This window comes from Juglans microcarpa x Juglans regia, chromosome 2D (genome assembly GCF_004785595.1).
Source record: "Juglans microcarpa x Juglans regia isolate MS1-56 chromosome 2D, Jm3101_v1.0, whole genome shotgun sequence".
Lineage (NCBI taxonomy): Eukaryota > Viridiplantae > Streptophyta > Magnoliopsida > Fagales > Juglandaceae > Juglans > Juglans microcarpa x Juglans regia.
The window spans coordinates 5,450,730-5,463,469 of record NC_054596.1 but is presented as its reverse complement, the minus strand read 5'-3'; the positions used below and the strand labels follow the sequence as shown (position 1 = coordinate 5,463,469).

The 12,740-nt window shown below is 34.0% G+C and overlaps 1 protein-coding gene across 2 annotated transcripts; it reads left to right on the top strand.

Annotated features, from left to right (window-relative positions):
• The first annotated feature begins 862 nt into the window (after positions 1–862).
• LOC121248821 (pyridoxal kinase-like) lies at positions 863–11,789 on the top strand. 2 transcript variants are annotated; one of them, XM_041147409.1, is made up of 14 exons: positions 864–1,091; positions 1,211–1,313; positions 2,508–2,601; positions 2,749–2,853; positions 4,025–4,108; positions 4,765–4,838; positions 5,405–5,469; positions 6,210–6,273; positions 7,370–7,435; positions 8,073–8,129; positions 10,021–10,065; positions 10,162–10,215; positions 11,396–11,536; positions 11,568–11,789. In XM_041147409.1, the coding sequence occupies exons 1-13, from the start codon at positions 1,018–1,020 to the stop codon at positions 11,534–11,536; spliced, it is 1,026 nt and encodes a 341-aa protein (XP_041003343.1). In that variant the 5' UTR covers positions 864–1,017; the 3' UTR covers positions 11,568–11,789. The 2 variants fall into 2 exon arrangements, with proteins under 2 accessions (XP_041003344.1, XP_041003343.1); XM_041147410.1 differs by lacking the exon at positions 11,568–11,789 and having other exon boundaries at positions 863–1,091; positions 10,021–10,078; positions 11,396–11,491.
• The last annotated feature ends 951 nt before the right edge of the window (positions 11,790–12,740 follow it).

The window sequence follows — 12,740 nt, the reverse complement described above, 5'->3', positions numbered from 1 at the left end:
ATTTGATTAATCAAATTCCGTATCTTATAAATAGATATTATGTATATATATTGTTTTTGAACAGATAAATATAATAGTTTATATAATAAATAGATATTATATAAACTATACATATTTGCAAGTAAATTCGATAAAAAAAAAAAAATCAATTCCATAATGGATATTCACAACCAAAACTAAAAAATACAATTAAACTTCTCAAAACACACAGAGACTTCAAAGGGTTATATTTTAATAAAGTTCACCTGAATGAAATAAACACGTAATAATTATTTAAAAAACTACATTCAAACCAATACACATGATAAAAAGCTTCCACACCAAATATCATAATTAATTATTGAATAAGTAGAGCTTCGAATTTACAGCCTCATCTTCATTTTTATTACATAAAATAAAAGATGTACCAATTAAATAATAAATTAACCAACACATGATGATTAGAGAGTAATAAATCTTGATTAGAAAAAAAATTAATCAATCCGTAAATATATGCTTAATGCTAACAATATATTCGATCAATTTAAATCGGAATTAATGAAGAATTAAATTTTTTCCAAATCATTTTTTAATAAAATAATATTTTTATAAAATACTAAATAGTGATATTTTATCATTTAATTATTTTATAAATACTTTTAATTTAAAGTAAGAGTAATGTAGAGATATAGTTTTAGAATATACAAGTCTCATATATTTTTTTTAAAAAATAATTTTTTTTATGTAAAATTTAAATTTAATTATTTTTGTTTAAAAATGAATACAAAAAACTTGTATAAATATTATTTATCTTTAAAATATTTATAATAAAATTGTATCTTTGATTAATTTGGTCAACGAAGGCCAGCAAGGTCAGACGCTGGGAATCAGATTCGCCTAGCACGTACAAATTTACCTAAAGCATACGTTTTACGAAGGCAGAAATGGCGCACACATGATCCACGTCATTTTCTTATTTTTCAATTTAAATGCCAGACACGTTACTCAAGCTCAAGTTTTGGTACTCCCCCCCAATCCATGCTGTTGAAGTTGAAGTCTCTGCTCGAAGGCCATCCTCAATTTGGTATTTCACGAGATACTCACATTTTCCGGTACAATCTCTTTCCCGATTAATTCATCCTCTTGTCTTTGATTTTCTTTCCCGATTCTTATTTATTTATTTATTAACATGTGGTTCTCTCTTCCATTACTGTTTTGATTGGAATCGAAGGTCCAGGAGCTCAAGGAGTCCAGAAATGGCACCTCCGATACTTTCCTTGGCTTTGCCCTCCGAGACCGGTCGAGTTCTCAGTATTCAATCTCACACAGTTCAGGTACTGCCGCCCCTCCTTTTTTCCAATACTGACCCTCTGTATGGTTGCTGAGAATTAAGGAAGCAAAAGGCGAAACAAACTTGAGGTCCTTTTTTCCCAATGAAGGGCAAAGATGACCTTTTGCGTGGATTTGTTGGCGAACTTGGCTTGATCAACACAGTTTGTTTGCTACGTTGTTGTTGTTGTTTTTTTTTTTTTTTTTTTCAAAAAGCTTTTCTTCCTTTTTCTATCATTGAAGTTAATGCATGAATGTAATCTCAGTTAGTTTCGATGTTGGTTCGTTAATTTTTTGGTTGATATTTGTGTGACTGAGAAATTAGAAATAGAGATTAAGCTTATTTGGGCGATTATGTCAAGCACGGTTATGAATTTATATGAAGCGTGAGAAATGTGCTTTACTTTGCCACTGCTAGTAGAAAATTTTGGTTGATTATGGCATAAAAATTAAAAAAGTAAGAAGCGTGTTCGAAGTTTTGTAGGTCTCAAATCATGAGACAGAATTCGAAAGAAATGGCATTTTAAAAGATTAATAAAAAGCCTTGCCTTTCTCTTTCTTTCCTTTTTTCAGTAATTCTTACTAACCTATTATTGTCAAGTGGGTAAGAGAAATGAAAATTTTCTTCTATAACGGTCGGTTCGCAAAGTTTGTTTCCCACACTTATTGGAGACTTGGAGTCATATATTTGTGTCACCATTGATCGTCCCAAAAACATCAGGATTATTGACACATTTAAATGTTGTACAGATTTAGACCACTTAATTGTGGATATAAATAGCCAATTGCCGGTATATTCCTTCCTTGTCATGGTTATGTGTTTGTCTGGTCTGCAGTAATGCAAGGGCCATGGAATTGTTTGCCCTATCCATTGAAGTAGCGAACATGTCTGAATCTACAATGCCATTGTGCAAACAAAATAACTAATTGGAGTTATGGACAAATGAAAAATTAAAACAAAAAATACAATGCTTGTATGCCCTTGAACCCGCCCCAGGGGGGGGGGGGGTGTCCAATTGTAACACTCACTCAAGCGCTCGTGTGGATATGCAATCTTCTGTTACATGCTTTGTTTTAGGACAATCATGGTGGCAAAGGCAACTGTAATCGGCAACTAACGCAAACACAAAATGCTCAGATCTCTTCTTTATTTCTTTATCAATGCAGGCCTTAACAGTACTTCCTTACTCTTTCTTCAGGGATATGTTGGAAATAAATCAGCTGTCTTCCCTCTCCAACTATTGGGCTATGATGTGGATCCAATTAATTCCGTGCAATTCTCAAACCACACAGGCAAGCTGCTACTATTACTTCATTCAAACAGTCTCAGAAATTGCGAGGCCTGATATATGGTGCGAAGTCATCTATCAATTGGTATAGGTCCAGGCATTGCACAGTGAAGGTGGGGACATGGTTTAATTTTACCTTAAAATTTTGTAGGATACCCAACTTTTAAGGGCCAAGTTTTGAATGGACAACAGCTATGGGACTTGATAGAAGGCCTTGGAGCAAATGATTTATTGTACTACACTCATTTATTAACAGGTACACCAGCCAAGTTTTATGTGACATGGTACAATAAAACTTTTGTATTGCTCTCTGGATATTTTGTCTTGTGTGCCATGGTACCTGTGTATTGCTCTCTGGATTAATTATGTGACATAATTTGTTTTCTTTTGGGGGTGGGGGAATGGGATCAGTCTTTCTGGGATAGGAGAATCTTCTGTCCACTTTTATGTTTTTATGAGAAGAAGAAACAGGATATGGTTCCTGTAGTTTATAGACAGGAATTAAGTTTTGACCAAGGAAGTACTTCTAAAAAAAAACATTTTGACTGGGGAAACATGCTTGACAGATGCATATGGTTCGTACTCCCCATAGTTTGTAACACTGATTTCTGATTGATGCTTTGCAGCCTCAGAATCAATTTGATGTGTTACATCAAGACATAGTTTGATACTGCTATATGTTGCCCCACCTAACCAGCATTGTAGAATTTGAGACATGAAGAAGTGTTGGCACATAATTAGGATCCCCATCAATCAAATCCCTAATAGAGTTTGAGTCTAGTTGTTAAACTTTTTGGAAGAAGGAACCTAACTACTTTGAGGTAATTTTCCATATATTTTCCAAATCTAGTTTTACCTAGTATATGCCAAATACAAATCCGGTGTATCATAGTGGACCACATTGGAGTACCACTCTATTATAATATCATTATATTCCCACCCTTAAGTTACCTTATTAACTTTGACATATATAAGATATTGTCCAATAAACTCCATTAAAAATCTCGTGTTCTTTTAAATTTAGGTCTTTTTTTTGTCTCTAGTAGACTTCTATACTTCGTTTTCACTAGGCTTCTCCCGATTTTTGTGCTTTGTAATTAATTTTTTGTTTTATGTACAGAAAAATTAAAAACATTGCACCACATATTTCTATGGAGGTCTGTATCGCCCAAAAAAGACCACTATGAAATACTATGACTTGCTTGTCTGTTTCATGTTTTTTACTTGATAGTTATGTGTTCTATAAATTTTACCTGGGGAAGGAGTGCAACATTTTTCTTTATTGTCAATTTTACTCCTCAAAAGTCACTTTAGACTTTGTATCTGAAATTTTGCCCTGAATCTTTTTTTGATTCTTGATTTTTTCTTTATTAGGAAGTTTTTCTTTTCATTGTACATCGTTTTAAGTCTGATCATTTAATTTTCAGGTTATATTGGTTCGGTTTCTTTTTTGAACACTGTGTTGGAAGTTGTTAATAAGCTTCGTTCCATAAACCCGGAACTTACATATGGTGAGTAGATTACTTTAAAATGGAATGTCTGGTGTACTGATTGTTTCAGAAGTTTTCGTGATATCAAACAATGTTAATCCTTGTACTATTGCTCTGAAAATATTAATGTAGATACTGGGGACTCGATAAAAGTGGTTTGTCAAGGCTTATAACTTGTTGAGCAAAGTTCATAATTGAAATACCATCTCCAGCTGTATAGCCTTATATGTAGAGAAGCACTTTTTGACAGATTTGATTTATTTAGGCCATAAGAAAACCAATATTTTTGGGGTCAAAATATGATGGAAAAAATAGATCTTGGTTTTGTTTCTGGCACAAAATAATATGGATGAGACGCTGCCAGAAGCTGTTGTTGTTGATGCTGCTGCAGCTTACAATTATGATTAGCTTGGAATTCAGTTTTTGACTAGGCAGATATACAGGTTATATTGGCTTTAATGTTCAAGGATGCTCACTTTAAAGAGCATTGAAAGCCACCAGAAGAGGTGATAGGCATTAACAGCATATTCAAGAGGAGAAACCATTGACTCTAGCTAATAATATATCCATAATTTGCCAGTATGTTTTGTTCTTGAAGGGAAAAAAATGTGTTTCCATGTCTCATTAAAATTTACTTATAAAAAATGTCTCATTAAAATTTGGCTTTTCTTGTCTAGTATGTGATCCAGTGATGGGTGATGAAGGAAAGCTCTATGTCCCTCTAGAGCTAGTATCAGTATATCGCGAAAAGGTGACCAATCCTGTTAAAGTTTTAGTGGTTTTTTCCTTTATATCAAATCATATCCTTTTCATAAAATGTCTTATCCTAACTTTCATATCTTGATTTGAAATGAAAAGAGTATTAATAAAAAACTAAATGGCCTTCCCAAAATGTCCTATATTTTATTATCGGTGATGCCTTTCAATAAGAATTTTGCATTCTTTTTTAGAAAGGTTAGAATGCTACAGTACTAAAGAAATAAGAACTTCTGCCATTAGAAAAATGATGTATTTTGGGATGTCTTGAAAACGAAACTCAGAAACTTAAATTGGCCACAGGGCGTAGAAAAACTGACTGTGAATTTGAAATGTTGGGATGTTCTTGACTGCTTTCCGGAGTTAATGACTATGTCAGAGCAGTATCTCAAACTGTAAGTTTGACATTTGGATTACTTGGATCCTAAATATTAAACAACCAGAGTAGTCATTTAGTCATGAATGGTTGTCTATTTATGTAATTGTTTCTTATTGTAAATGTCATTAGGGAGACCGAATTGGATATGATGGTTACATTTTGGTAATGCTCTGTATGATTAGGTTGTCCCAGTGGCTTCAATGTTGACGCCCAACCAGTTTGAAGCAGAACAGTTGACTGGTTTCAGGTAGTTACTAATACCTCAATAAGGTTGGTGAAGCTTACTTAATTGAGTCTTTTAACTCTGGATATGTCTGGATGTAGTTCATCAGCCTAACATATAAAACAGTAAAGAAAGAAAGAAGAGTAAATGTAATAAATTAGAGTATGAAGTGTTATGACTTAAGCTGTTACTCTCTTTGTGATTATATTACACAGGAAATTATCCGGCTTTCCGACATATTTGACTTTTGAATAAACTGGAAATTTTAATTATATTGATGTTATGAATTACAGTTCTCAGTTAGGTTCATATTAGGGTGTAACTAATTCATATGATCTTACAAGGAGATTACTGTTTCAACTAGTAATGGGAGGGATGTATAAGTTCCTTGCATTGTTATTTGAGCATAGGTTCTATTTTGCACTTGCTTTGCTATTCACTCACATTTTCTATCAGAAGGATGCCTTATCCTTCTAACTCCCGCCTTGTTTGTATCTTTCTTATATGCATACATTTCAAATAAATATACAAGGCATAGGTGTTAATCTTGTATATGTCACGTGTACTTGGGCTATGCCTATTTTCCTCATCAATAAAGTTTTTATTTACTGATAAAAAAATAGAAGAATTGAATTTAAAGCTAATAAACACATTTCAGTTGTACCTATGCGCTAAGGTTGCATCTTTATATCCACATTTACTCTATCTTTTGCTTTTGCTTTGCTGTGGCTCTTGTGCCTAATGGTACGATATACTTGTTACAGGATTGGCTCTGAAAGAGATGGCCGGGAAGCTTGTAACATCCTTCATGCTGCCGGGCCATCAAAGGTTTTGTTATTTCATCATAAGCTGAACCTTTGAAGCCCTGAGATGCTTATGCCTACTTGAATATGCAAGCTTCTTGTTCTGTTCTTGGGTCTAAACTTCCATTTGTCTTGTTATTTGGAGTGGTGATTTTGGAGTACCTTGTATACTTTGTGTGCTAGGGTTGTGCCATTCTTTTGTGGTTTATTTTATATTTTATTTGTTTATCTAAACATAATTGTAATTTTGGTGACATCAGAGTATATATGTGTCAAAATCAATGCATGTGGTAGACATTGGCACAATACTGATTTTTGTATGGATCATTCAACTCTTAAACAAGCGTGCCCTGAGATGAACATGGGTCATTGCTAAGAAAACGACTGATAGATGTAGTCTTGATTGCTAAAATCTACAGCATGCTTCAGTTAAATGAACATTTATAGATATATGCCATAGCACTCTTTCTTAGATGGGCATCAAGTGCACCTGTTTCCTCTGATGAAATGAAATTAGTTCTCATGGAAAGAACCACAGGTGAGTTTGATGGATGAACTGGCCCAATTGCTTCTTCCCATCTCCCAATATGTGGGTACTTCCTATTGATGGATGGAGTACCTGACGCAGAACTGTGTGGTTTTTTGACATTATGATAATAGCAACCTCGCCAAATGTCTATTACCTGTTCAGTTGCGTTCTTCTGGTTCTTTGGAATTAATTTATGCAATCTTGAGCATCTATTATAATTTTGTAGATGTAGCTAGTGCGTTCTGAGTCGTGAAATTTACGTTTGATTAAACCTAGTTAAATCAACCAAGTATGATATGATGGAGACAGCTAGCTCCATTACTTAAGTGCTGTGATTGGTCTTCTTTGACGTCTGGGATATAGTCCAGATTCTGTGTCTAGATTGTACAATGTTTTCATTGGAGGCATCAATTTTTCATGTCAGTTAAGCTATTGTATAGCTTAAGGTTCCATTCCATCAAATAATATTCAAACAATTTATATATGCAAGTAACTTGTCCATGAACTTCATGTATATTACTTTAACATCTCTGTCTCTGTCTGTCTCTGTCTCTGAATTGTTAAATGTGATGTATGTTCTTATCAATCACAGGTTGTGATTACAAGCATAAATATAGAAGGCAATCTTCTTCTTATTGGCAGTCATCAGAAGGAAAAGGTAAATAACCTTTTGTATTATAGATGATTGAGGTTGAGATGTTAACTTTGGCTTAGACTTGGTCATTCTGGTATCTGAAGTATGAAAAGGAACTTTTAACATGGTGGCAAATGTTAAAGTTAGAAAGTAATCTACTGTTACACAAAAATGCTAGAAGCAATTAGATTTTATGAAATTAGGGACTTCCAAACGTAGGATTACATTGTGGTTGTTTCTTCAGATCCTCATCTCTTGTGTTCAATTTGGGAGTCAATTGTTGAGATATACGGAATCTCTTTTGGTGTTTGTCCAGAAATTTCTACTGCTATCTCTCTCTCTCTCTCTCTCAATACTTATTTTTCATAAATATGCATTTGTGAAACCATTTCCTGTCTCATACATTTGAAGTTAACCCATTCCAAGAACTTAGTCTTTACAAACATTGATTAAGGATCATTAATGATATGTTTAATTTGATATCTTGAGTTATAAGACTAGAAAATGTTTCTCTTAGTTTTCAGTTCGTTTGTCCGTGTTACGCTCTATTTAATTTTTTTCACTAGCATTTTGAGTATAGGTTCATAGTGGTAGAAAAAAGTAGTCGTGCTGATTGATTTATGATTAAAATCTGCTTGTGCTAAACTCTCAATTGTGACAGGATCAATCTCCTGAGCAATTTAAGATCGTTATTCCCAAAATTCCCACATATTTTACGGTATGTAATTCATCACCATAATTAGTATCATCTGCAAAGCTTTCGTGATTCTACTCTGGTACTAAACTGATTTGTGACTTTAAGTTGCTTTTTTAGCATGAAGCTGTTAACAAGGTGATGAGAATTGAACAATTTCCTTCTTCCAGTCTGGGACTGAGAAATATTAAAGTAGCACGTCTAGGGAATTTTATATGTAATGAGATCTTGAAATGCAAAGACGCCTGGGAACTTGTTTTCGTTTATGCATGGCTTTCCAATCATGTTATTTGTATCTGCATTAGCCTCGTAATCATGAAAAAAAAATACTGCTGTCTATATGAACAAATCCATCAAGACTGCCCAAGAACTATCATATTTTGCCAAAACAATGTGATGAAGGAAGATACATAGACCTTGTAACACTCTTAGAATTGCCTTGCTCTCATTCAATGAATCTTTTGTTCTTCTAACAATAATATGTCACAGAAAGTGAAATACTGTAATAAAAAAAAGAAGAAAGAAATAGTCCTTTGTACAGTGAATGCTTTCATTTTTTAGCTTTAGCTTTCATGATAAAATCAATTTATATATGGCAAAAAAATGAAGATTAAGGCCTAGTTTGGGTTATATTCTCATAATACCCCACTACTATTCATTATCTTATCATTACTTTTCAATACTATTAACTACTATTCAGTATTCTATCATTACTTTTTCACTACTATTCACATAATATGGTGACATTATGCAGCTGCTTGTTTCACCCATTAAAGTCTAATATTCCAGTACCTTTTGTACTTGATTTTTAATGCAATAAAGGTACCTTAAAAATAAAAAGAGGAAGAATGGCCAATGAGAATGTCTCCTTTAAGGACAAAAATTATTGAAGAAGGAAGTCGGCCATTTGTGGAGGAGACAATAGAACTTCTCGCAAAAACCATTTGTAGATACTACAGGAGATGGACTTAGAGGGATGGCTTTTGAAGGCTTCATGATTCCTCTCCAAATGCTGACGATGGCTTTTAGATCACTTTGCAAAGTGACCAGTCCATCCAAGATTTGATTATTTTTGTGTTTTTTGGGCGTTTCTGGAGAAATAGGAGAAAATCATGATTTGTGATGGACAGTGGAGACAATATCATTCGAAGGACAATTACTAAAGCTACTAGATGGAAGAAAGCAATAGAGTTCCTTGCAAAACCATTCAAAACTACTATTTGGGATGGACTGAAAGGAACATATTATATTTTGAATGCTTCGGGAGTCCTCTTCACAAACCTAATATGGCTTCGTAACTTGCTTTGCTTAGTTACCAGTCCATCCAAGATTAATTCAATTTCTATTGGTTGCTCTTAGTTCTAGTGTTATCTTTGTTTGAGATGTGGTGTTTTATATGCATACTGTGAAACTTGGGCCTCTGATTTTTCTTTTTATTTTCTTGATTATCAGTTTTTTTTTTTTTTTTTTCAAATTATTGTATTTGCAATAAATGTTATTCAGAACTCTCATATTTAGTAAGTACCTTACCACTCTCTGTAAGCCTTCTAACGTCCTTTCCATGTTCATTACATAATCAAATCTCTTACACATCTCTCACTATAGTATTACCAGAAGAGAGTTAATCATTTCTGTCTCCTTGACTATACACTTCACTTTCCACGGAGGAAGACTTTTTATACCGATAATTCTTTAGCATTTCAAGAGCCATTTGCAGTCCAAATTTTTTGGCAGTTCTCTTCAGCATGTTGTAAACAAAGTTTAGTTGCTTTCACTTATGTTTTATGATTGAATCAGGATCCAAAGTATTTTAATTCTTGCTAGTTTTAGAAAAAATGGCTCAAGCCTTTTTCCTTGCATCCTTATCTGTGTATTGGATGCAACAAATACAACCTTATAAAATGCTTGCTTGCAGGGAACAGGAGACCTTACGACTGCTCTTCTACTTGGTTGGAGCAATGTAATGCGTCTAAGTTGTATTCAAGCTTAAGCTATATAGTGAGTTCTTGCAAATAACAATTTTTTGGTGCTAATAATTGTTCTTTGTGAATTTTAGAAATATCCTGACAACCTTGACAAGGCAGCAGAGCTTGCAGTATCAAGTTTGCAGGTACTCTTTTCGCTGTTCTTTCAGTTCATTACAAGTTGCTAGAATTATAAAAGCCCTTCTGTTCTCTTTGCTTCTTAAGAGACTTCAACTTCGACAGTTACATGTATATAGAGGCCTCAAATTGGTAATTGGTTGACACATTCTATCTGACACTATGAGCTATCAGTTTAGGTCTTTATTGTTATCTCATTCTGAGATATTATTCTATTTATTGTATACAATTTTTTGGCCAATTTATTTGAAGGAGAGGAGTGGATGAGACAAATTTAAGCAAAAAAACTAAGAAGACGTTGTTTTAATGGTGCTTTGTGAATATGCATGAAGTTGCCTAGTAGAATTTATTTTAAAGGGGATGAATATTTAGAGGCTTATGGCAAGAAGCTGTAATGGATTTAATAGCTTCAAGCTTACTGCTTATGCTCCTTTGGGATGTATTCAAGTCAAGATGCTTTCATGAAGCTGAACCTTTAAATGAGCCATGGAGAGAATGGAGGCAATGAGGAAAAGCTAGGGAAGAGAGAGAACTTCTCTCTAGTATTTAGTTAACTTGGCTATTGAATTTTCTATTTGTGACGACTTAAGTAAACTGTTTTTGTATTTTCTATACATGTGTTTCAATTAGAATTTTGAATTAAACCCACACGACCAAAGTAAACTGTTATGGGGTTATTCGTTGATATGGATTGAAGTATTTGCCCTCAACTCAACTAAGCCTCCTTAGTTCCAATTACGAAGCCATGACTTCATATCTAACCAACTTGAGTTGACATCACTCAAGCACAGAGCATTGACTTCAAAGCAGTGTGTTACAGCAGTACCGGGATCAGAATACCGAGGTTTATACTCGACTAAGCCTTCTTTGGCTTGACATTGGATGCCATGCTACTATTGTTGAGGGTATCCCTTGGTTGGTTGCTGGGGATTTGAATGCTATCAGAAATCAGAATGAAGCAAAATATCATCTAATATTATCCATGCTTTGACTTGTTTGACCGTCAAAATCAATTTAAAAATCAATCTTGGATGCATCAACTTGGTCTTTCAAGGAACTTACAGATTGTTGCAGGAACCTTTACTTTTGAGATTATTAAAAACCAAAACCTAGGGTTGCACTTTGCAATTGGATCCTCATCTTTGAACTATGGTTAGTAGATCGTTGAAGTTTTTTCTATCCTTGCAGGCACTTCTGCAGAGAACACTGAATGATTATAGAAGTGCCGGACACGATCCCCAGTCAAGCAGTTTGGAGATTCGTCTGATTCAAAGCCAGGAAGATATTCGCAATCCTCAAGTTAAATTCAAATCTGAAAAATACAAATAAAATATATGCATTAATTTGCACCATATTTACTAATCTTTTGCTTATCTGGTACAAATTACCCGATGCTCGTGTCAAGTTTATAAAAAGAAAACGTGGTTTCATTCCCTCTTGTTCTTTTCCATAAACAAAAGGTTTATATTGCTCTTAATTGTCGAAGAACTGTATAAAAAACCTCAAATTTTGCTTGGACTAGATAGACAAATTGGGACGACTGAGTGTCGGTTCTTTTGATTCAAGTCTTTTTTTGCTTCGATATTCTGTTTTGCTGTCTTTACAGGAGTAAGGCATGACTGCTAGTACTAGTTCATGTATATAACCACACTATCATCACGCCTCACACGTGCTCCAAACTTAATTCAAATTGCATTCAAGAAACCGGTGCATGCCATGTAGCCTGTAGGTGTTTTCTTCAGTTCAGTTGGCATTCTCTTCAGCATAAAGATGATGTCTTTCACTTTACCAATATTTATAATAATAATAATAATAATAATAATAATAATAAGCACCTTCTTTTGCAGCAGAGGGCTTAATTCCTCTTTCAGGACGTGGCACCTTTGGTGGGCCAGAAAGGCTGATAATAGGGCAGCAAAAATTGACGGGCCGATAATCGTTTTGAATGAAATAAATAAAATATAAAATTTATATAAAAAAAAAATTAATATTTTAATAATAAACTGCACTGAAAGTTACCTTCGAAAATTAGACTAATTAACCTGATTTTATTCCGCCTTCAAATGATAATTAACTTTGAGCGTAATTGAAGAGAGAGAGAGAATATAATCCAAAGAGTCAACTTTTTAGAAGAGACTTCCGACACCTCGAATCATACGCCAATATTTGGACGATTCGGGACGGAATCCAAAGTTATGGAGGCTGATCAAATTGCAAGGAATATGCCCAAAACTCTTTTTAAGAGTTCATCATCAAGTAAAGACAACAGAAGAAAATAATTCCGACGAACTTTTTGTCTCCTCTCACCTTCTATTAGAAACAATTCTGTTGTATTAAGCAAAACGAGGTGCAGATGCACGTTAGTGTTTGAACATTTTGCTGATTACTGACGTACGTACATCAGAAGAACATATGCATCTTGTTGAAGTAGATGATTCAGCAAAACAAACGTCTATACCTAAAAAATCCTCTGCAAAAAATTCCTACTGTTTCACGACCGAAACTTCAAGCTTGCATGTCACACAATATCATA